This window comes from Vipera ursinii, assembly GCF_947247035.1.
Source record: "Vipera ursinii genome assembly, contig: scaffold_116, whole genome shotgun sequence".
Taxonomy (NCBI): Eukaryota; Metazoa; Chordata; class Lepidosauria; order Squamata; family Viperidae; genus Vipera; species Vipera ursinii.
This window is the reverse complement of record NW_028148353.1, coordinates 75566-99235: the sequence shown is the minus strand read 5'-3', so window position 1 is coordinate 99235 and position 23670 is coordinate 75566. Positions and strand designations below refer to the sequence as shown.

The 23670-nt window shown below is 51.1% G+C and overlaps 2 protein-coding genes across 4 annotated transcripts in view; one reads left to right on the top strand and one right to left on the bottom strand.

Annotated features, from left to right (window-relative positions):
* Positions 1 to 724: 724 nt before the first annotated feature.
* HSPA12B (heat shock protein family A (Hsp70) member 12B) lies at positions 725 to 14943 on the top strand (the record flags this gene model as incomplete). Its single annotated transcript, XM_083380150.1, is given in 12 exon segments — positions 725 to 791; positions 794 to 820; positions 822 to 846; positions 849 to 913; positions 1075 to 1096; positions 1099 to 1178; positions 2646 to 2762; positions 4457 to 4628; positions 8424 to 8528; positions 12070 to 12328; positions 13300 to 13403; positions 14050 to 14943. Coding segments are annotated over 12 exon segments (1687 nt in total), but the record flags the coding sequence as incomplete, so codon positions are not given.
* A 3020-nt stretch (positions 14944 to 17963) lies between these two features.
* Positions 17964 to 23670, bottom strand: part of ADISSP (adipose secreted signaling protein) — a 32014-nt gene continuing 26307 nt past the window's right edge. For all 3 annotated transcript variants that reach the window (XM_083380153.1, XM_083380154.1, XM_083380155.1), the window contains exons 4-6: positions 22121 to 22259; positions 21338 to 21460; positions 17964 to 20240 (exon numbers count right to left, since the gene is read on the bottom strand). In XM_083380153.1, the coding sequence (XP_083236279.1) occupies positions 20140 to 20240; positions 21338 to 21460; positions 22121 to 22259 (363 nt within the window). In that variant the 3' untranslated portion in view covers positions 17964 to 20139. The remainder of the gene's footprint in view (positions 20241 to 21337; positions 21461 to 22120; positions 22260 to 23670) is intronic.

Genomic DNA, 23670 nt, shown 5'->3' with positions numbered 1-23670 from the left:
AAAAGAAAGAAAAAAAAGGAAAGAAAAAACTTAATTTTCGGGTAACCCAGATTTCAGGATTTGGGCATTTTTTAATGAACAAATGAGATGGCCTCGAAAGCAACGTAGGAAGTTCTAAAAAAAAACAACCCAAGGCCTGGGTATTCTGAGATGTCACTTATAAAAATTCACTGTATAAATAAATTAAAAATAAATAAATAGAAAAAGTCACTGAAGGAAACCAGCTGTTAAATTCTTCCCTTTTTCCCTCCCCTGGGGTGATCAATTGATTAAAAAATGATCGTGTTTAAATCCTATTTATTTTCTCTCCATCGAGGGACAAAAACATTTTGCTGAATCTTCCAGGGAACGATCGTAGGAGAAGGCGTGGGAGTTAAAAGAGGGATCAGCCTGGAATCCTTACGTGGCCAGGGAAGGAGCAAAACCCAGTGACCCTTATCTAACTCTGCACGGCTGGTTGGGGGATTCTGGGAGTTGAAGTCCACAGCTCTTCTTAAAGGGGGCCAAGATTGGAGAGACAAAGCTAGGGGCCCTGGTTCTAAATAGGAAATTCCTCCGGGTAAAGTTTTTTTTGGGTACCAGACAAACGTCAGGTCGAGCCCCCGACTTGCACGCCACAGAATTCAGACCGATGGGGTTCCCGTTTCGGAAGAGACCAGCCCCATCTCGGGGCCTTCCTATGAGGTGGGGAGAATTAATTCCACTTTGGATTCTTCCCTGGCAGGAAATGGGAGGGAGGAGACCCCGGCGTGGCCCACCAGAAGACCCCCACCAGCCTCCTCTTGACGCCGTGGAAGGCGCCTTCCACAGCTTTGGCTACAACAGCCCGGGACTATTACCACGATCTGGACCGGAGGAAGCCCGGGACTGGCTCTACTTTGAGAAGTTCAAAATGAAGATCCACAGTTCCAGAGTGAGTAGAGTGGGGCGAAACTGACTTAACGGACGGTCTCCCTCTAGCGACGGAAAGGTCGGCCTCCTCAGTGGTGGGGACCGGAAGGCTGCCTGCGAAGGCCCCCTGCCCCGTTTCCCACCCGGCCTGAAAGTCCTCTCGCTGGCTGCCTTTTATGTCAGGATCTGAGCATGAAGACCGAACTGGGGCCGTGAACGGGAAGAAGGTGCCGGCCTTGGAGGTCTTTGGCCACGCCCTTCGCTTCTTCAAGCAGCAGGCCCTGCAGGTGAGAGGGGGAGGCGGGGAGATCCCCCCCACTTCTCCAGGGGTTGGGGGGGAAGATGTCACCTGAGGGAAGGAAGGAAGGAAGGAAGGAAGGAAGGGAGGGAGGGAGGGAGGGAGGGAGGGAGGGAGGGAGGAAGGAAGGGGAGGGAGGGAGGGAGAGAGGGAGGGAGGGAGGGAGGGAGAGAGGGAGGGAGGGAGGGAGGAAGGAAGGAAGGAAGGAAGGAAGGAAGGCTAGCAGAATAACAGTTGGAAGGGACCTTTGAGGTCATCTAGTCCAGCCCCTGCTCAAGCAGGAGATCCTCTAGCATTTCAGACAAATGGCTGTCCAGTCTCTTCTTGAAAGACTTCCAGGAAGGGAGGGAGGGAGGGAGGAAGGAAGGAAGGAACGAGGGAAGTAAGTAAGTAGGGAGGGAGAGAGGGAAGGGAGGGAGGGAGGGAGGAAGGAAGGAGGGGAAGTAAGTAAGTAGGGAGGGAGAGAGGGAAGGGAGGGAGGGAGGGAGGGAGGGAGGAAGGAAGGAAGGAACGAGGGAAGTAAGTAAGTAGGGAGGGGAGAGAGGAAGGGAGGGAGGGAGGGAGGGAGGGAGGAAGGAAGGAGGGAAGTAAGTAAGTAGGGAGGGAGAGAGGGAAGGGAGGGAGGGAGGAAGGAAGGAAGGAACGAGGGAAGTAAGTAAGTAGGGGAGGGAGAGAGGGAAGGGAGGGAGGGAGGAAGGAAGGAAGGAACGAGGGAAGTAAGTAAGTAAGTAGGGAGGGAGAGAGGGAAGGGAGGGAGGGAGGGAGGGAGGGAGGAAGGAACGAGGGAAGTAAGTAAGTAGGGAGGGAGAGAGGGAAGGGAGGGAGGGAGGGAGGAAGGAAGGAAGGAACGAGGAAGTAAGTAAGTAGGGAGGGAGAGAGGGAAGGAGGGAGGGAGGGAGGGAGGGAGGAAGGAAGGAAGGAACGAGGGAAGTAAGTAAGTAAGTAGGGAGGGAGAGAGGGAAGGGAGGGGAGGGAGGGAGGGAGGGAGGAAGAACGAGGGAAGTAAGTAAGTAGGGAGGGAGAGAGGGAAGGGAGGGAGGAGGGAGGAAGGAAGGAAGGAACGAGGGAAGTAAGTAAGTAGGGAGGGAGAGAGGGAAGGGAGGGAGGGAGGGAGGGAGGGAGGGAAGGAAGGAAGGAACGAGGGAAGTAAGTAAGTAAGTAGGGAGGGAGAGAGGGAAGGGGAAGGGAGGAAAGAAGGAAGGGAGGAAAGAAGGAAGGAAAGAAGGAGGGAGGGAGGAATAAGGGAGGGAGAGAAGGAGGGAGGGAGAGACCCTCCCGGGACAACTCTGTGCGGAGGTCAAAGGAGGTTCTTCCTTGTTAATCAGGGGTCTCCCAGTTGGCCGCTTTGTGGACTTCGTCTCCCAGAATCCCCAGCCAGCATCCCTGCTGGGATGGATTTCCCCCAGGCCCTGATATGCAGCCAGGACCCCCTTGGACCCCCACCCCTCTTTTGTAGGAGCTGAAGGACCAGTGCCCGGCCTTGCCCGTGGCCGATGCCATCCGGTGGGTGATCACGGTGCCCGCCATTTGGAAGCAGCCGGCCAAGCAGTTCATGAGGGAAGCGGCTTACTTGGTGAGTGCCAGCTTCCCTCCCTCCCTCCCTCTTTCTCTCTCTCTTTCTTTCTTTCCTCTTTCTCTTTCTCTCTCTCATTTCTTTTTCTTCTTCTTCTTCTTTTCTTTCTTTCTTTCTTTCTTTCTTTCTTTCTTTCTTTCTTTCTTTCTTTCTTTCTTTCTCTTTCTTTCTTTCCTTTCCCTTCCTTCCTTCCTTCCTTCCATATCCCTTTTCTTTCTTTCTTTCTTTCTTTTCTTTCTTTCTTTCTTTTTTCTTTCTTCTTCTTTCTTCTTTCTTTCTTTCTTTCTTTCTTTCTTTCTTTCTTTCTTTCCTTTCCCTTCCTTCCTTCCTTCCTTCCCTTTCCCTTTTTCTTTCTTTCTTTCTTTTTCTTTCTTTCTTTCTTTCTTTCTTTTTTCTTTCTTCTTCTTTCTTTCTTTCTCTCTCTCTCTCTCTCTCTTTCTTTCTTTCTTTCTTTCTTTCTTTCTTTCTTTCTTTCTCTTTCTTTCTTTTCCTCCTTCCTTCCTTCCTTCCTTCCTTCCTTTCCTTTCTTTCTTTCTTTCTTTCTTTCTTTCTTTCTTCTTTCTTTCCTTTCCCTTCTCTTTCTTTCTTTCTTTTTCTCTTTCTTTCTTTCTTTTCTTTTTTTCTTTCTTCTTTCTTTCTTTCTTTCTTTTTCTTTCTTTCTTTCTTTTCTTTTTTTCTTTCTTCTTTCTTTCTTTCTTTCTTTCTTTCTTTCTTTCCTCTCTTTCTTTCTTTCTTTTCCCTTCCTTCCTTCCTTCCTCTCTCTCTCTCTGTCTCTTTCTTTCTTTCTTTCTTTCTTTCTTTCTTTCTTTCTTTCTTCTTTCTCTTTCTTTTTTTCTCTTTCTTTCTCTTCCTTCCTTCCTTCCCTTTCCCTTTTCTTTCTTTCTTTCTTTCTTTCTTTCTTTCTTTTCTTCTTTCTTTCTTTCTTTCTTTCTTTTTCTTTTTCTTCTTTTTCTTTCTTTCCTTTCCCTTCCTTCCTTCCTTCCCTTTCCCTTCTTTCTTTCTTTCTTTTTCTTTCTTTCTTTCTTTCTTTCTTTCTTTCTTTCTTTCTTTCTTTCTTTCTTTCTTCTTTCTTTCTTTTTCTTTCTTTCCTTTCCCTTCCTTCCTTCCCTTTCCCTTTTCTTTCTTCTTTCTTTTTCTTTCTTTCTTTCTTTCTTTTTTCTTTCTTCTTCTTTCTTTCTTTCTTTCTTTCTCTCTTTCTTTCTTTCTTTCTCTTTCTTTCTTTCTTTCTTTTTCCTTCCTTCCTTCCTTCCTTCCTTCCTTCCTTCCTTCCTTTTTCTTTCTTTCTTTCTTTCTTTCTTTCTTTCTTTCTTTCTTTCTTTCTTTCTTTCTTTCTTTTTCTTTCTTTCTTCAGCTCTGAACTTAAAATACTGTGGAAATAAAGCATTTGGGGGGAAGATTCCAGGGCAGAGAGAGGAGGGGAAGAAGATCCCCCCCCCCTACATATCATTCCTTAGCTCAGGGCTTTCCAACCTTAGGAGCTTTGGGACACGTGGACTTCAGTTCCCAGAATCCCCCAGCCAGCCTTGCCCTCTTTTTTCCCTGGGGAATCCCTCGGATGCTTCAAGGGCAGCCGGCCAGCAGAACTTGGGAGCTCCCTTGGGCTTTCTCCAACCTGGTGCCCCCCCAGATGAGTGCTCTGCGGGGGGGCCCCTTCTGGCTAATGAAAGGAACCCCCCCTCTTTTCTTCCCTTCAGGCAGGGCTGGTGTCTCCGGAGAACCCCGAGCAGCTGCTGATCGCTCTGGAGCCGGAGGCCGCCTCCATCTACTGCCGGAAGCTGCGCCTCAACCAGCTGATCGACCTCAGCTACAGACCCCAGGCGAACGGGCGACCCGCGGACCTGCCCATTGACTCCAGCTTCAGGCAGGGTAGGCAGGAGCCGGTCCGGGGTGGGGTGGGGGGCACGGCCCAGCCGAAGGGCCCAGGCAGGGGGGGCAGGACGAGGGGCAAGACCGGGCAAGGAGGAGCTTGGCAGCTGAGGGGGGAAGTGAGGGGGTCCCTGATGCCCTCTGAGCTGGGTGGTCTCCTTGCGGACGTTTCATGACCCAACTAGGGGACATTGTCAGTGCTAGAAGGGGGAGGAGGAGGAGGAGGAGGAGGAGGAGGAGAGGACTGTGGGGTCCTTGGTGCTGTCTGAGCTTGGGTGGGTTTTTTGGAGACGTTTCAGGACCCAGCTAGGAACATCATCAGTGCTAGGAGGGAGTGGGGTTTGTGGAGAGGAGGGGGAGGAGGAGGGGGAAGGAAAAGAGTGTGGGGTCCTTGGTCTTGCAGACGTTTCATGACCAAACTAGGTAACATCGTCAATGCTAGGAGGGAGTGGTGTTTGCAGAGTGCAGTGGAGGAGGAGGAGGAGGACTGTGGGGTCCTTGGTGTTTCTCTGAGCTTGGGGGCTTTCTTGCAGACGTTTCAGGACCCAGCTAGGTAACATCATCAGTGCTAGGAGGGAGTGGTGATTGCAGTGCAGGAGAGGAGGAGGAGGAGGACTGTGGGGTCCTTGGTGCCCCTCTGAGCTGGGTGGTTTCCTTGCAGACGTTTCATGACCAAGCTAGGTAACATCGTCAGGGCTGGGGGGGGGGGTGTTGTAGAGAGAAGTGGGGGAGGAGGGGGGGAATCCTTGGTCCTCTCTGAGTGGTGTCCTTTTCCTTGCCAACCTTTCACGACCCCAAACTAGCTAACCTCCTCTTCTCATCGGAACGCAGCCCCCGCGTGTCCGTTGCCAGGAAGCAAGGAAGACCCCCTGAATCGCTCGGGGCAGCCTCTTCCTGGCCCTTCGCCCACCGAGGCCGGGACCCCCGCCTCACCCCCTGCCCTCTCTCTCCTCTTACAGCCCGGGAGCAGCTCCGCCGTCCAGGCACAGCCGGACTTTCCTGATCGAGTCCGGGGTGGGCGAACTGTGGTCAGAAATGGAGACAGGTAGGGGGGTGGGGTTGTCTCTCCGGGAAAGGCTGGCTGGGGAGGATGGGCACGGGAGTCCCAAACCGCCCGGCTGGCCCGGGTGCCTGAAAGCCAGAGAGCGGATCGCTGGCAGAGAAGATGCCCCCAAGAAGGGGCGGGAAGAGGGGAGGGGGGGGGCTCAATTTGACCACTGCCCCAATCTGCCTTCTGGGCTCCACTCCTCTCCCCACCCCACGCAGGTCGTCCTTGGCTTACGGCCAACCTTTGGGGGCCCCAGATTCTCTGCCGCTGAGCGAGACCGTCATTTAGCGAGTTTTGCCCCTTTCTATACTCGGCCTTTCTTGCAAAGTTAAGTTTGACATATGGTGGTTATGTGAATCCGGCTCCCTTCCCCCCTCCCCCCGTGGACTTGGCCGGTTGGAAGACGGCAAGAGGGGGATCGTGTGACCCCAGGAGTCTGCGACTGCTAAGCTTGTAAGCCGCCCTGAGTCTTCGGAGAAGGGCGGGATATAAATGGGATTTTTTTAAAAAAAAAACTGTCCTATGTACATGCCAGTTGCCGAGCCTCTGGATTTCGATCGTGTGACCACGGAGGCTGGGGCGACGGTCGTTAAGTGTGGAAACGGTCACGAGTCACTTTTACCAGCGCCGTTGCCGCTGCGGCCGCGAAAAGAATGGTCGTAAGTCAAGGACTTCCTGCATATACAACCCCTTCACCCCGGTGCTGGAGGCGATTAGGCTTGCTCTGCTAGATCCAGAGTGCTCCAAACAGGGTTCTCCCGGTTTCCACCAATATTTTACATTCCTTGGTCTATGGGAAACCAAAAGCTTCGGAGTTTTGCACCGGAGGGGAAGTCAAAACCCCGGGCACGAAGGAGAGGGACCCAGTACTGAGGCGGAGAAAGGGTTAACTCAAGGCCCGTGTTGTTCTTGGCCTAAAGCAAAGCTGGAGGAAGCCCAGGGCGACTGGTGGCTTCTGCGGCGGAAAAATTATTTATTATTTATTTTTATTATTTATTAATTGAATTTCTATACCGCCCTTCTCCCGAAGGACTCAGGGCAATAAAAGCATTACATTACAAAAGTTAAAATAAAATTAAATTAATTAAGCCCTAACAATAAATAATTAAAAATACCCCAAGCCCTTAAACCAAGGCCGGCCTGTTCAAATAAATAGGTTTTCAGATCACGGTGGAAAATTATGGACCATTATAAAAGGACATAGAGCGATAGAGCTGGCAGGGACCCTGGAGGTCTTCTAGTCCAACCCCCTGCTCAGGCAGGAGAACCTGTGCCATTTCAGACAAAGGTGGTTGTCCAGTCTCTTCTTGAAAGCCTCTGGCGATGCACCACAGAACGTCTGGAGGCAGGTTGTTCCACTGATTAATGAATGATGATGATGATTAATTAATTATCTATCACTGTCCTGAAATTTCTCCTTAGTTCTAGGTTGCTTCTCTCCTTGGTGAGTTTCCATCCGTCGCTTCTTGTCCCGCCTTCTTCAGGGGCTCTGAAGAATAGGGGGACCCTCCGGTCTTTCATGAGACTAAGCATCCCCAATTCTTGTAACCTTTGTATGTTTTAGCCTCCAGCCCTCTAATCATTTTTGTTGCTCTTCTCTGCAGTCGTTCCAGAGTCCGGAAAGAGAATATCTGTAGCTCAGGGTTGAAATGAGGCGTACTTGATGCTCTCTGAGCCTGGTTGATTTCTTGCAGATGTTTCATGACCCAAACAGCGCTGGAGCACTGATGATGTTGCCTAGTTGGGTCATGAAACATCTGCAAGGAAACCACCAAGCTCGGAGAGCACGCCAGGACCCCACAGTCCTCCTCCTCCTCCTCCTCCTCCTCCTCCTCCTCCTCTCTTAAAACCCTCCTTCTTCTAGCACAGATGTTACCTAGTTGGGTCATGAAACATCTGCAGAAGAAAACCACCAAGCTCGGAGATCACCCAGGACCCCACAGTCTTCCTCCTCCTCCTCCTCCTCCTCTCTTAAAACCCTCCTTCCTTCCAGCACAGATAATGTTACCTAGTTGGGTAATGAAACATCTACAAGGAAACCACCAAGCTCAGAGAGCACCAAGGACCCCACAGTCTTCCTCCTCCTCCTCCCTCCTCCTCCTCCTCCTCCTCCTCCTCCTCCTCCTCCTCCTCCTCCCTCCTCCCTCCCTCCCTCCCTCCTCCTTCTCCTCCTCCTCTCTGCAAACCCCCCTCCCTTCTAGCACTGATGATGTTCCCTAGTTGGGGTCATGAAACGTCTGCAAGAAAAACCACCCAGCTCAGAGAGCACCAAGGACCCCACAGTTCTCCTCCTCCTCCTCCTCCTCCTCCTCCTCCTCCTCCTCCTCCTCCTCCCAAACCCCATTCCCTTCTAGCACTGACGAGGTTGCCTAGTTGGGTGCTGAAACGGCAAGAAAACCAAGTTCGGAGACTGCCAACGACCCCACAGTCCTCCCTTCTGCCCTCCTCCTCCTCCTCCCTGCAAATCGAACACTCCCTCCTTGCTCTGATGACGTTACCTAGTTGGGTAAGGAAACGTCTGCAAGGAGACCACCCAGCTCATAACCAGTTTTGCCCTGGGCTGAATGTGGAAGGGTCTCTGGCCTTGTTGGGGGGGGTCTGTCTGCTGCCCATCGTGTCTGAAAGAAGCCCCCCTGACGTCATGCCCAGACGATGGGCCCCGCTTCCTCTTCCCCTCCCCAACACCTCAGGCGGGCATCCGTGTCTTCAGCAAGCAGAGCCTCACCTGCCTTTTCTTTGCTGGCCAGGGGACCGCTACGTGGTGGCCGACTGCGGCGGGGGGACGGTGGATCTGACAGTCCACCAGATCGAGCAGCCGCAGGGCACCCTGAAAGAGCTCTACAAGGCGTCCGGTGAGGCTGGTGGGGAGGGGCCCTTGGGGGGAGGGGCACGGAGGGGTGGATATTCCCCTTTTCCCAGTCATATCCATCCCGTCCTTCTGACTGATACGCTCCGGATTCTTTACGGAGCTTCTCACCCATCCAGTTCCTGGAGGCTCCAAAGGTGCTTTTTTCCCCCCCAGGAGGCAACTGGACTTTATTTGTTTTTCCTTTGAAGACGTTTCGCTTCTCATCCCGGAAGCTTCTTCAGCTTTGACTGGGTGGTGGGGAACGGAAGGATTTATACTCCTTGCAGACTGCTGGTCATTTGCAATTCTTTGGGTCGTTGAGGCCACTTGGAGGTTTGTTGTGTCCTCAGGGTTACCTGAGTGGTGCAAATGGGTGTGGAGCCTTCTTTGCTGTAGGACGTTTTCTGTCTGGTAGGAAGTGTCTTGCATCCAAGAAGGCTCCACATACATTTGCACTACTCGGGTGACCCTGAGGACACAGACAAACCTCCAGGTGGCCTCAACGACTCTCCAAAAGTATTGCAAATGACCAATTGTTTGCAAGCCCTCTAAATCCTTCCACTCCCCACCCTCCAGTCAGAGCGGAGGAAGCTTCTGGGATGAGAAGCGAAACGTCTTCCAAGAAAAACAAGGAAAGCCCAGTTGCCTCCTGAAAAAAAAACAACACCTTTGGGACAACCCTGATCTGGAGGACGGAGAATCCCCATAGGCAACCGAGTTGCAAGGGACCTTGGAGGTCTTCTAGTCCACCCCTAGTGGCCCAGTGGAGGAGAGATCTCATTAGATATGCACTTAGGGATGGACACCCTTCGAATGTTGTTGGGAGCCCGAGGGGATTTCCAGAAAACATTGCAGGACTCCAGGAACCATTTTGTGCTTCAGTTTGAGATGCAGGCCCACCATAGACTCATCCCCATCATCCTGCGCCTGTCTTGAACAGCGGAAGGAAACATCCTGCAGCCAAGAAGGCCCCACACCCATTTGCACCACTCAGGTGACCCCCCAAGGACACAGCTAACCTCAACAGTGGCCTCAACGGCTCTCTAAAAAGGAGGCAAATGACCAGCTGTCCGCAAGGAGTATAAATCCTCTGTGTTCAACAGTGGACACAGGGAAGAAAATCCTGCAGCCAAGAAGGCCCCACATCCATTTGCACCACTCAGGTGACCCTGAGGACACAGATAAACCTCCAAGCGGCCTCAACGACTCTCTAAAAAGGATGCAAATGACCAAGCTGTCTGCAAGGAGTATAAATCCTTCCATTCCCCACCATCCAGTCAGAACCTGAAGAAGCTTCTGGGATAGGAAGCAAAATATCTTCAAAGATAAACAAGAAAGTCGAGTTGCCTCCTGGGGGGGAAAAAAAGCACCTTTGGGATCTCCAGATTGTTATGGTGTCAACTCTTCCAAGTATCGCTTTAGCTTTCAATGTTTCGACCAGCTTGGCTGAAGTTGGGGTCTTTGAAGATAGATTGGACCCCCACCCCCCACCCCGGCCCCATCCTCCGAGATATGCGGAGATGCTAGCTGGGGATTATAGGAGTTGGAGTCTTCTGTATCTATAAAAAGGTAAAGGTTCCCCCGCACATGTGTGCTAGTCGTTTCCGACTCTAGGGGCCGGTGCTCGTCTCCATTTCAAAGCCGAAGAGCCGGCGCTTCTCCGAGGACGTCTCCGTGGTCATGTGGCCGGCATGACTAGACGCCAAAGGCGCACAGAACTCTGTTACCTTCCCACCGGAGTGGTCCCTATTTTTCTACTTGCATTTTTACGTGCTTTCGAACTGCTAGGTTGGCAGAAGCTGGGACGAGTAACAGGCGCTCACTCTGCTACGCGGCACTCGGGATTCGACCCGCCAAACTCCCATGCAGTAACCCACCCTGTTCAGTGTGCCGTGCCGATTAAAACGCATGCAGTCAGTGTGATTTTGTAAAGGTGTAAAGATAACACAAAAGGAAGAGGAGGAGAGACTGAGGATGAAGCAGCCCAGGGCTGTTTCCTTGTATCCTCAGGAAATATGTTTAAATTTCTTCTTTCCTGCAAAACCGGCAGCTGTATTTATCCTAGAGCTCCATCTAGTGGCTACAATTGAAACAACTCGTTGAAAAAAATATATTGGAAAAAGGACTATTTTTAAACCTAGTGAAGCGATAATTATTTAACTACTTTTAAACCTAGTGAAGCGATAATTATTTAACTATTTTTAAACCTAGTGAAGCGATAATTATTTAACTATTTTTAAACCTAGTGAAGCGATAATTATTTAACTATTTTTAAACCTAGTGAAGCGATAATTATTTAACTATTTTTAAACCTAGTAAAGCGATAATTATTTAACTATTTTTAAACCTAGTGAAGCGATAATTATTTCGCTATTTTTAAAACTACTGAGGTGATATCTCCTAGCTGATTTTCACAGAAGATGTCCTTGACTTTTCTTAACGGTAGATCCTTCAGCGGATGGCAGCCTTGGGCCAACTTTATCTATCCTTCGTTTTAGTTCAATTTTTGTCAGATGATGGACACACTGTTTATCCCAAGCATGTTTGAGCTCAGCCCTCAGTAACTGAGTTTAAATATGCTGGAGATAAACACTGACAAAAATTTAAGAAATAAAATAAAAATGATGAATGCGTACATTAAAAAGAAAAAAAATAAAAAGCTAAAAGTCTACAGAGATTCTCCATCATCATTATTATTGTTATTAGTTGAATTTATATACCGCCCTATTCCCGAAGGACTCGGGGCGGTTCACAGGGCAAGTTAAAAACAATACAAAAGAGAGAATAAAATTAAATTAAATTAATACAGCCCACAATTAAGATAACATTAAAAATTAAAAATTAAAATTAATTTAATTTAAAGGTGCTTTTTTTCAGGAGGCAACTGGACTTTTCTGTTTTCTCTTTAAAGACTCCTCCCAGAAGCTTCTTCAGCTCTTGCTGGATGGTGGGGAATGGAAGGATTTATACTCCCTGCAGACAGCCGGTCCTTTGCCTCCTTTTAGAGAGTCATTGAGGCCACCTGGAGGTTTATCGGGGTCTTCGGGGTCACCTGAGTGGTGCAAATGGCTCTGGAGCCTTCTTGGAAACCGTTGAACGATTTTAAGAAAGGTTGTAAAGTGACACAAAGTTCTCTTAACAAATGTCTTGCTTAGCAATGGAATGGAGAGGAAGTGAAGTGAAGTGAAGTGAAGTGAAAGGAAAGGAAAGGAAGGGAAGGGAAGGGAAGGGAAAGGAATTTGGGGCTCCGTTGTCAGCTGAGGACTCTCTCTAGATGAAATGGATCCTAAAGGTGGAACTAGACAAGCTGCAGGGCCACTTCTGGAGATCTTAGCTCCTTCTGGGGCGAACCGGAGAGAGCAGAGCTGACATTCTCCGTGGTGGCCCCCAATCCAGAGGGGCCTGGAAGCAGCTGCTCCGAAGAGCCCCCCCCTCGTTTGCCAGAGGAGGACCTTCCGGGCTCCTGTTTGGGGGCACGGAGAGCGGCCGCTCTCTCCCGGTTCCTGACCTGGCCGTCCCTCTCTTGCTCTCCCCTCTCCGGCCAGGAGGTCCCTACGGGGCTGTCGGGGTGGACCTGGCCTTTGAGAAGCTGCTCTGCCAGATATTTGGGGAAGACTTCATCGCCACCTTCAAGGCCAAGCGCCCGGCGGCCTGGGTCGACCTGACCATCGCTTTCGAGGCCCGGAAGCGGACGGCCGCCCCCCACCGGGCCAACCCCCTCAACATCTCCCTCCCCTTCTCCTTCATCGACTTCTACCGCAAGCAGCGGGGGCAGAACGTGGAGACCGCCCTGAAGCGCAGCAGGTGGGGGAGAACCCGGGGGCCACGGGGGGGGGGGGAGATGATAGATAGATAGAGAGATAGATAGATAGATAGATAGATAGATAGATAGATAGATAGATAGATAGACAGACAGACAGACAGATGATGTGGAAGATAGAGAGAGAGATGATATGAAAGGATAGAGAGGGAGAGAGAGAGATATAAGGATACATAGAGAGGGAGATAGATAGATAGATAGATAGATAGATAGATAGATAGATAGATAGATAGATAGATAGATAGATATAGAGGGATAGATAGATAAATAGATTAGATAGATAGATAGATAGATAGATAGATAGATAGATAGATAGATAGATAGATATAGAGGGATAGATAGATAAATAGATTAGATAGATAGATAGATAGATAGATAGATAGATAGATAGATAGATAGATGGATAGATGGATAGATAGAGGGATAGATAGATAGACAGACAGACAGACAGATGATATGGAAGATAGAGAGAGAGGGGGGGGGAGAGAGATGATAAGGATACATAGAGAGGGAGATAGATAGATAGATAGATAGATAGACAGATAGACAGATAGATAGATAGATAGATAGAGGGATAGAGGGATAGATAGATAGATAGATAGATAGATAGATAGATAGATAGATAGATAGATAGATAGATAGATAGATAGATAGATAGAGATAGAGATAGAGGGCTAGATAGATAGATAGATAGATAGATAGATAGATAGATAGATAGATAGATGAGAGAGATGATACACAGAGAGACAGACCTACAGAATCAGAGCCGCGAAGAAACAGCAGAACTCACTAGTTTGCATGTGTGTGTTTGTGAGTGTGTATGACTGAGTGAGTGTGGGGAGGTAATTTTGGACCCTCAGACTGTTAGGCCACCGATGGGTTCAAGACCATCACATGAAATAAAATGAGGGACCCTCCCCTTCTCAGCCCTCTGTCTCCCCCCTTGCCTTCCCAGCATGCACTTGGTGAAGTGGTCCTCTCAAGGGATGCTGCGCATGTCTCCCGAGGCCATGAACGATCTCTTCCAGCCCACCGTCAGCCAGATCATCAGGCACATTGGTGAGTCCTCTGGGCCTCCCCTGCTGGGCCTGGGAGTTGACCCCCACTTCTCTTTTGCAGCCCCTCCCTCAAATACTGGGAGACTGCTACCCTGTCTCCCTTGATCCTAGAGTAGACCTCCCAATTCCTGCTACCCAATTCACACTCAAGGGCGAAAGTCCTCCCGTGAGCTAAATCAGAGATCTCCAACCTTTCTCTGTTGGTGGACCGGAGGAAAAGGGAGGGGGAAGCATTTTTCAGGCACATGTGCATGCATAAACAGGGCCACCAGCACGTGCCACACTCGCTAGCACCACCCGTTTTTGCCGCGTGGCAGTGCCCTGCTTTTGATGGGTGGCGGTGCCGTTTTTGCCACAGCGTCGGCGCTAGCGCAAGTGGGAGTGCTGCCACACATGTATGCGTACTGGCCAGCCTGTTCTGTGGCCTGGTGGCCAACAGGCCACGGCCGGGCAGTGGTTCACGGCCCACAGGTTGGGATCCCCTGAGCTAAATTATGAAGAAACAAGACTCTTTGTATCTGTCTCATCCTCCTCACGTCCCATCTCGAGCAAATGTCCAGGTTTGTCCCTCGGTTGGACCCAGGGCATCTCCTCCCTTCCTTTCTTCTCCTCCCCTTTCCGACTTCTTCCTTCCTTCCTTCCTTCAGATGACCTCATGAAGAAGCCCGAAGTGAAAGGCATCAAGTTCCTCTTCCTGGTTGGCGGCTTTGCCGAGTCGGCCATTTTACAGCACGCCGTCCAGTCCGCCTTCAGCAGCTGCTGCCGGGTCATCATCCCTCAGGACGTGGGCCTGACCATCCTGAAAGGGGCTGTGCTCTTCGGCCTCGACCCCACCATCGTCCGGGTGAGGCGCTCGCCCTTGACCTACGGCGTGGGGGTGCTGAACAAGTTTGTGGAGGGGAAGCACCCCAAGGAGAAGTTGCTGGTCAAGGATGGGAAGAACTGGTGCACCGACGTCTTTGAGAAGTTCGTCTCAGTGGACCAGTCGGTGGCCTTGGGCGAAGTGGTACAGAGGAGCTACTGCCCAGCCCGGGTGGGTCAACGCAAGATCATCATCAACATCTACTGCTGCGCCACGGATGAGGCCATCTACATCACCGATCCGGGGGTGAGGAAGTGTGGCGCCATCAGTCTCGAATTGGAGGAACTGGACGAGTCCAACTCGCCCAAGAAAAACCGGCGGGAGATACGGGCCAGCATGCAGTTCGGCGATACGGAGATCAAAGTGGCAGCCATGGATGTCTGGACCTCCAAGACCGTGCGGGCGTCCATCGACTTCCTCTCCAACTGAGGTGCAAAAGGAGGAGTCCTCTGGACTGGCGGAAGAGCAGAGGTGAGACACCCGCTCTTATGGGTGTAGTGATTGGTGGACTCAACTTTTATGGATTCAGCCCAACCATTGGCCAGTTTTTGGGGGGTGGGTGGGTGAGTCGGGGTCGTGACCCTGACCCAAAATAGCAAGCTGGAACTTATGACAGCCAACAGACAAGGGAGTCGGTAAGTGTTGGGATTGATGGGGTGCAAAGTGGGGAAGAGCAGCTGATGGTCCTTTGACGACTTGTGGACTTCAACTCCCAGCGTGCCTGGCTGAGGAATTCTGGGAGTTGAAGTCCACAAGTCGTCAAAGGGCCAAGTTGGAAGAGCCCAGCTGTAAAGCTCTGGAGAACATCTGAGAACATCTCGCCAGCGTTTCTCCAAGCTGTCATCTGGAAGCAGCCGTCTTTGGCATCCCAGGGAGACCAATGATGGGTTTTGGGGCGCTAACTATGTCTATAAAAATGGACAATCAGATGTAATGACGTGTTCTGCTTTCCGCTGCTTGAGGAGGTCTCTTAGCCGGACAGGCGTCCAAAAAAAAAAAAGCAAAATGCCCATAATAAACAACGAGGCCAAGTTTCATAGGGAAAAATCCAGCTCTCCAACTTACTACAGGTAACTCCCTTGATTTACTACTCATTTCGCGACCGTTCAAAGTTGCAAGGGCCCTGAAAGAAGTGACTTGTGACCGTTTTCACACTTAACAACCATTGCAGCATCGGATGCTTGGCAACTGGTTCATATTTATGATGGTCACAGCGTGCCGTGGTCATGTGATCCCTTCCGACAAGCAAAGTCAACGGGGGAAGCCACTCCTCATTCCCCTCCTCCTCCTCTCCACAAACCCCCTTCCCTTCCAGCCCTGATGATGTTACCTAGTTGGGCCATGCAACGTCTGCAAGGAAGCCACCCAGCTCAGAGGGAACCAAGGACCCCACAGTCCTCCTCCTCCTCCCCCCTGCAAACCCCCTTCCCTTCCAGCCCTGATGATGTCCCCTAGTTGGGTCATGAAATGTCTGCAAGAAAACCACCCAGCTCAGAGAGCACCAAGGACCCCACGATCCTCCTCCTCCTCCTCTTCCTCCCTCACCACTCACTTCTAGCCCTGATGATGTTGCCCAGTTGGGCCATGAAACGTCTGAAAGAAAACCACCCAGCTCAGAGAGCACCCAGGATCCCACACTACTCTTTTTTTTTCTCCTCCTCCTCCTCCTCCTCCTCCTCCTCCTCCCTACAAACCCACCTCCCTTTTAGCACTGATGATGTTGCCCAGTTGGGCCATGAAACGTCTGCAAGGAAACCACCAAGCCCCCACAGTCCTCCTCTTCCTCACTCACCATTCACTTCTAGCACTGATGAAGTTCCTTAGTTGGGTAATGAAATGTCTGCAAGGAAACCACCCGGCTCAGAGAGCATCAAGGACCCCACGATCCTCCTCCTCCTCCTCCCTCACCACTCACTTCTAGCCCTGATGATGTTGCCCAGTTGGGCCATGAAACGTCTGAAAGAAAACCACCCAGCTCAGAGAGCACCAGGGACCCTACAGCCCTCCTCCTCCTCCCATCCTCTCCCCCTCCCCCTCCTTTCTGCAAACCCCACTCCCTTCTTCCACTGATGATGTTACCTAGTTGGGTCATGAAACGTCTGCAAGGAAACCACCCAGCTCAGAGAGAGACCCCAGAGGAGCTCCAGAGGACCCCTCCCCCCAAAGGGGAAGCTGGCCCAAGGGCTTTAGGTTCGCCCCCAACTACAAGCACATCAGCTCGGTGGGCCTCAGACCAAAAATGCCGGAAGCGGTGTGTGTGTGTGTGGGGGGGGGGGGTACGCAGTCTTAACAGTCTTCCGACCGAACGAGTGGAAAAAACAATGGAGGAAAATAATCCTTACGAAGGAAGAAAAGGAACAAGGATGAGTCTTCACGCCAGAAGTCAAAACCACCTTTTTCCTTTTCTGTCTTTCTTCTCTTTCCTTTCTCCCTCCCTCGTCTGCCCACCAGAAATCAGAAGAAAAGAGGTAGTTTCTTTTTATTATTTTTCAACTGAAATTTATTGGTGTTTTTTTTTTCCAGAGCATGTTTGCTTTAAAAACAAAAAACAAAAAACAAAGAAACCAGAACACAGGTTTTCTTATAGGGGTGTGCGTGTGTGCGTGTGTGTTTGTGTGCGTGTGGGTGTTTTATACATAGGCACGTCAAATCCATTGATTTCTTCCACCAAGCCCACCCCACATCCCTCCTGGGTACCCCACGAGCTTTTTCACAAAGAGGGGGCTTACACTGAGGTGGGGGGGTGGGGGGCTGTGGCGGGCAAGGGGAGATAGAAAGAGATCCTTAAATGTTTGAATAGGAACTGTTACGGCTCCAAAAGTCTCGGGCACCTCATGTCTCGCGAGGCAGAATTCGAAGCTGTCGTTTCTCCAAGAATGGACTAGAGCAGGGACCTTTCAACTTGGCCCTTGGATGACTTGTGGACTTCAACTCCCAGAATTCCTCAGCCAGCGTGCCTGGCTGAGGAATTCCGGGAGTTGAAGTCCACAAGTCATCCAAGGGGGTGGGGCCAATGGTTGGCGATGCCATGCCCGCCACCCTGCGGATGTTGACCTGTTCTATTGAGGTAGCCCAACCTCAGCTGGACGCCCACGCCCAGCTCTCCAGCCTAGATGGGCCACGAGGACCTGAACACCAGGATTAGGAGGGGGGTGGGTTGGCCAAACACTTTGAGGCCATCCAGCCCGTGAACGTGATGTTCACAATTGAGATGACATCAGGGCACATCCCATCATCGTGGTGTCTACGGGTTGCCGGTGAGCGGGGGCCGCAAGTAAAACCCCACCCGTGGGGAAAAAAGCCCGCGAAAACAGTTCCAACTCATGAAACTCACAAACTACTCAACGCATGCGGTTATCTTGGAGACTGAGTAAGCTACACAAGGATCGTGCTCCACCGGCATTAATTGGCCCTCTTTCTAAGCGAAGCTGGAGGGGTGGAGGGGGGGGGAAGCAGTTGCGGTCTATCTCACCCTTCGGAGGAGCTAATTCCCTAGGGCAGGGGTCTCCACCCTTGGAAACTTTGACTTGTGGACTTCAACTCCCAGAATCCCTCGAGCTGACTTCTGGGAGTTGAAGTCCACAAGTCTTAAAGTGGCCAAGGTGAGGGGACCCCTGCCCTAGGGCAACGTTTCTCGAGCGTGGGGACTTTAAGAAGGCTGGACTTCAACTCCCAGAATTCCCCAGCCAGCACAGAATTCTGGGAGTTGAAGTCCTGCCCTCTTAAAGTCCCCACGCTCGAGAAACGCCATCCTAGATAACTCAAGGAATTTGTCTTTAGGGATTCTCGGTCCAGAACGGGACTTTGGGGTCCAGGTGTGACATTTCCACAGGGAAAACCAAAAAAACCACCTCACTGCACAAAATCTCCTATGGCAACAAGAGAAACCTTCCCTTGCATGGTCTCCTAAAACAGCAGCAGAAAATTTTGCCTTTCGAAGGAAAACAACAACAAAACCACGCCTTTCTAGGCAAACCGAACTTAGAGGGAGGGGCGTGGTGGGGATGAACGGGAGGGGAGGGGGCTGCATCGCAACGGGGCCACAGGTACCTCGATCCTTGTGGCCAAGGCGGAAAGCGAAAGGGAGGCGGGTTCAAATGAAGGAGGGGAATCTTTGCAAAAAGCTGAGAAGGCTTCGGGGTGGGGTGGGGGGTGGTTTCTTCCTGAGTTGGGTTCGGGAGAGGGAGGGCGGGGGCGGGGGGGGGGGGCGAGGAAAGACGGGGGACCCCCAACCCCAGACAGCCGGATTGTGTGCAGGGGTCCCCAGGAATTGTCAGCCTCACAGTAACCTACAAGCATCTTGAAACGCAGAGCTCGCAACAATTATAAAACCTTTTAGCACTAAACAGCTGTTATCGGGGAACAGTAGCCAGGGGTGGCTAACCCAACTTCAGCAAAAACAACCCATAATTTCTTGCCCCTCCTCTCCCAAAAAATAGCTTTTCAGGCCTAAAAACAGCCAGCAACTTCCAACAAAGTAAAAGAAGCTTTATCTCTTCGGTTTTTCAAAACAGCCGCATTCTCTAAAGCAGGAGTCCTCAACCTATGGTCCACGCCCGGCCTGTTCGCCACAGGACCCCGGGAATAGCTGGCAAGACCCGCCCCACTGGCGGTAGCAGTGCCGCGTGGGCACGAGCGGCCCCATTTGCCCGTGCGTGGGGAGACTAGCACTGCTACCATCACGCGGGTGCCGGCGACCCATTTACGTCGCCATGCGCACATTAGCGCTGCTGGCGTGCATGGAGCCGCTGCTGCCTCCTTTCCTTCGGGAAAAGTTGGGGAACGCTGCTCTAAGGGGGTCTATCCCAACTCGCCATGGCCAACTGACTGCAGCTAACTTGCGACGCACAACTCACCAAGGAGCCATTTCGCCACGGCCAGCTCGCCACGGCCAACAACAGACTTAACGTACCGCGATTGAAGAAACAGTCGAACAGAGTCGTTCCAGAAAGGATGCTGGAGGAGGGACCACATAAAAGGCGAATGAGAAAAAAATTAAACTCGTTTCTAAAGTTTGTTTTTAAAAAATTACAACTGAATCCTTGAATTGTCCCGTGGTGAGTTGGCTTCGGCGAGTTGCCCAATCCCGCCTCTAAACCAGCAGTCCCCAACCTTTCCCGGGACAGCAGGAGGAGGGGGATGGTTCCGCGCGAGCAGCAGGCACAGGCGTGCCGCTCCATGTCTGCAAGCAGCGGGTGCGTACACCTGCCGCTTACGCCAAGGGAGCCAGTGTGCCAGCACGCGCTCGGCCACTGCTTGCACGGCCCGGTTCCGAACAGGCCGCAGCCCGGGGGGTTGCGCACCCCTGCTCTAAACGGTAAAACATCCCCGCAGAAAACCGCCGGTCAGCTGTCTTTTTCTTCTGCTTTGCAAACCACAGTTGCGGAAAAGCCTCCGCAGCCATCCAACTCGGCTAAACCAGGCAGAATTGAAAAAACCAAACCCAACCAAAAACAGCACGGCTGAATTCAAAGAACGGGAAAGTCATCGGACGGGGCTCGCTCCGAGCTGCACCACCCGTGGAATGGAGGTTACAAAATTGGATCCGGGCCTGGCCGGATGCACCCGAGCCTCCGAAGCACGACCTACAAGGGGTTTAATTGTCGATGTAACGGTGTGTGTGTGTGTGGGGGTAGGTAGTAGAAAAGCTCTGCCCCACAAGACAAGCGCCATCGGACCGGCACATCACAAGAGCGCTTGAAACCTGGCAGCCAGCGGGCAGCGAAGATGGCATTATTTTTTATTTCAAGCTTAACCAGAAAATATATATATATATATGTGTGTATATATATATATATGTATATATATATATCTATATAGGTAGAGAACCCCGGAAAGGTGCTGGAGTCTGCAGTAAGAAGGGGGCGCATCCGGGTTAGTCAAAGCCCTGCCACTCGCTTTGCTCCGAGTCGTATTCCACTTCGGCTCCGATGCACTTGACGCCTTCCAGGAGCATCGGCGTGCCGTGGTGTCGGTCTGCAAGACGAGGGAACAGCGCAGGTGTGAAGTGGAGGGGAAACGGGCGGAGAGCCGGGGAGGGTGCGCGAGGCCAGTGCAGCTGGCAAGCTGGGGCTGAGACCCACTTCTGCTTGACAAGATCTCCTCTCTGCAAGCCTCCCTAGGTGGACAGCCCCCCCGGGCCGTGGACCAGTACTGGGCCGCGGCATGCCAGCAACCGGTCCGCAGAAACAAGGAAAGCCCCATCCACGGGATGCAGGCAGCGCACGAAACCACCCCACATACCTCCTCCGCTCCGTGGGAAAACCTCTCTCCACGGAACCGGTCCCTGGTGCCCAAAAGATTGGGATGGGCAGCTATTTTATGGCACTACTTAAAGCATAGCTGACTCAGGAATTCTGGGAGTTGAAGTCCATGAGTCATAAAAGAGCCGAGGTTGCCTACCCCTGCCCTAGACCATTTCAGGCATGTGGCTGTCCAGTCTCTTCTTAAAAGCCTCCAGTGATGGAGCAGCCACAACTTCTGGAGGAAACCGTTCTGCTGATTATTTGTCCTATCAGGAAAGTTCTAAGTTGCTTCTCTCCTTGATTGGTTTCCATCCGTTGCTTCTTGTCCAGCCTTCAGGTGCTTTGGACAACAAGCTGACCCCCTCCTCTTCTTTGGGGCAGCCCCTCAAATCCTGGAGTACTGCTATCACGTCCCCCCCCCCCACCCCGGTCCTTTCTTTTCTCTAGACTGGCCATTCCCAACTCCTGCACCCATTCTTCCCATGTTTTACTCTCCAGGCCTTGCATCATCCTAGTCGCTCTTCTCTGCACACTCCTGCCAGAGTCTCCGCGTCTCCTTTGAGCTCGACCTGGAGGGCTTCAGATCGGACCACCTTCAGCTTGGCAGATTAATTCACCCGCAGAGATGCGTTGAAAGACATCGCAGGCTGGTTTTAATTTCCTGGGCATTGTCGCCTCTTGGCGACGACAGGATATTAAACCAGGCCTCGGGAGGTGCAGAGAGGAAATGCAGAGAGGCAGGAAAGCGAAGGAGGAGGGGAGGGAGGGGGGAGGGAGGGGGAGGAAGGGGATGCCCAGCCCTGAGTGCAAGAACAGGCAGACCCTTACCCATCACCCGGGCTTGCACGACGACTTTGATGCTGGCACTCTGGTTAGTCTCGCTGCAAAGGACCATCTCTTCGTGGAGAACGCCTTCTTTGTGGGCCACGTATTCGCAGCTGACCCTGTAGCCTGGGAGACAAAGGGCGAACCCCCCCCTCAAATATTGAATTACTGCTATCATGTCCCCCCTTGTCCTTTTTTCATTAGACTAGACCAGGGGTAGGCAACCTCAGCTCTTTTATGACTGGTGGACTTCAACTCCCAGAATTCCTGAGCCAGCCACGCTGAGGGGAAAGGGAGAGGTTTCCAAGCTGAGCCAGGCTGGCTCAGGAATTCTGGGAGTTGAAGTCCACCAGTCATGAAGGGGCCATAGTTCCCTTATGCTGACTGAGGAATTCTGGGAGATGAAGTCCACGAGTCATGAAGGGGCCATAGTTCCCTTATGCTGACTGAGGAATTCTGGGAGATGAAGTCCACGAGTCATGAAGGGGCCATAGTTCCCTTATGCTGACTGAGGAATTCTGGGAGTTGAAGTCCACGAGTCATAAAAGAGCCAAGGTTGCCTACCCCTGGGCCAGACCTACCCAATTCCAGCACCCCTTTTTTGTATGTTTTAGCCTCCAGCCCCTTGATCGTCTCTGTTGCTCTTCTCTGCACTCTTTCCAGAGTCTCAACATCTTTTTTTTTCTTTCACATCGTGGTGACTAAAACGGGATTCCAAGCGTGGCCTTACCTGGGCCTTTTAAAGCGTTATTAACGCTTTCTTCTCCAAAAGCCAAGAGAACTTACCATCAGATACCGGGGCGATGTTGGTCACCTTGAGGTGCAGGTTGGAGAGAGGTGCCGGGCAAATGTCCTTCCCCAGGACTTGCACAAAAGGCAGGACGAAGGTAATTTCGTACTTGTGCAGGATCTTGAGAAAGCCAACCTGACGGGAGAAGCAAAGTCAGGGTCCAGGTCAAAGTTCCGATGAATGAGACAAATCAAACAAATTGCAGGCATATTATCTAAAAAGTCTTAGTAATGAAACGAAACATCGGCACTCATGGAGGGATGCCAGAATCTGAAATCTCCTCTCCCCCACAAACCCACCATAACACACACACAATCTCCGCCCTTATCTACATGTCATAAATCACATTATCCAATTAGTTTTACATAGAAGGTTTCACTTCCCATTCTGTACGCAGGCTTTTGCAATCTTATCACCACATCCGGGTGATTCCTCCCTCCCAAACGAAGCAATTAAAATAACAGGCTGTCTCTTATAGCGTCAGTGCCAAAACATGTCAATGTTTGCAGCATTGACAGTCCCAGGCCAGGATCTGACGGTGGACAAGCAATCAAGCAAATGCAGAGGGGTTCTTAAAGTGAAACATAAAAATATAAAATCATAAGAGGAGGATGAAAATCTAGCAAATAAATCACAGTAAAAGGAAAAACAAAACAAAAAAGTTTGGCCCCAGCTGCTTTTTCATACTGTTCCATCTTTTGCTCACGTTTTTCTTCCCCCAGAATTTAGGAACTGCTTATCAAGAGGTTTCCTAGGGCGAGTTGAGTCATGCCGAGGAGAGGCATCTGTGCCACAAGCCTTTTCTTGTATTTATTCAACTTTATCTCTAGCCTCTCTCGGCTTCTTGTAAAAGATTATCGGCGGACACGCAGCCTGCAGAATAAGCGAGAGAGGCACGCAGCCTGCAGAATAAGCGAGAGAGGGGAAAAAAACCCTCCGGGGAGAATTCAAAGCTTGCTCTCTCTCTCTCTCTCTCTCTCTCTCTCTCTCTCTCTCTCTCTCTCTCTGCGCAGAATATTCCCAGCAGACAATTTGCCTCCTGAAGTCATCGGAGGGTAAAATATTTCAGAAAATGTCAGAAAACAGCCACTGCAAGAACCCCTGAGGTCGACTTTACTGCTTTAAGGCAGGGGACCCCAACCTCGGCAACTTTAAGTCTTGTGGACTTCAACTCCCAGAATTCCTCAGCCAGGAGGAATTCTGGGAGTTGAAGTCCACAAGTCTTAAAAGTGGCCGAGGTTGGGGACCTCTGCTGTAAGGCAGTGTTTCTCAACCTGGACCACTTTTAAGTCACGTGGACTTCAACTTAATCCTGTCTTAATCCTGTGGGCTAGTATTAATTTAATTCTATTTTATCTTTCCTTTTTGTATTGTTTTAACTTGCCCTGTGAACCGCCCTGAGTCCTTCGGGAATAGGGCGGTATATAAAATCAATTAATAAATAATCAATAAATAAATAAACTCCCAGAATTCCTCAGCCAGCCAATCGTGGCCATCAGTTAGAGGACTGCCTGTATGTCAGTGAAGACTTCCATCATCCAGGCCA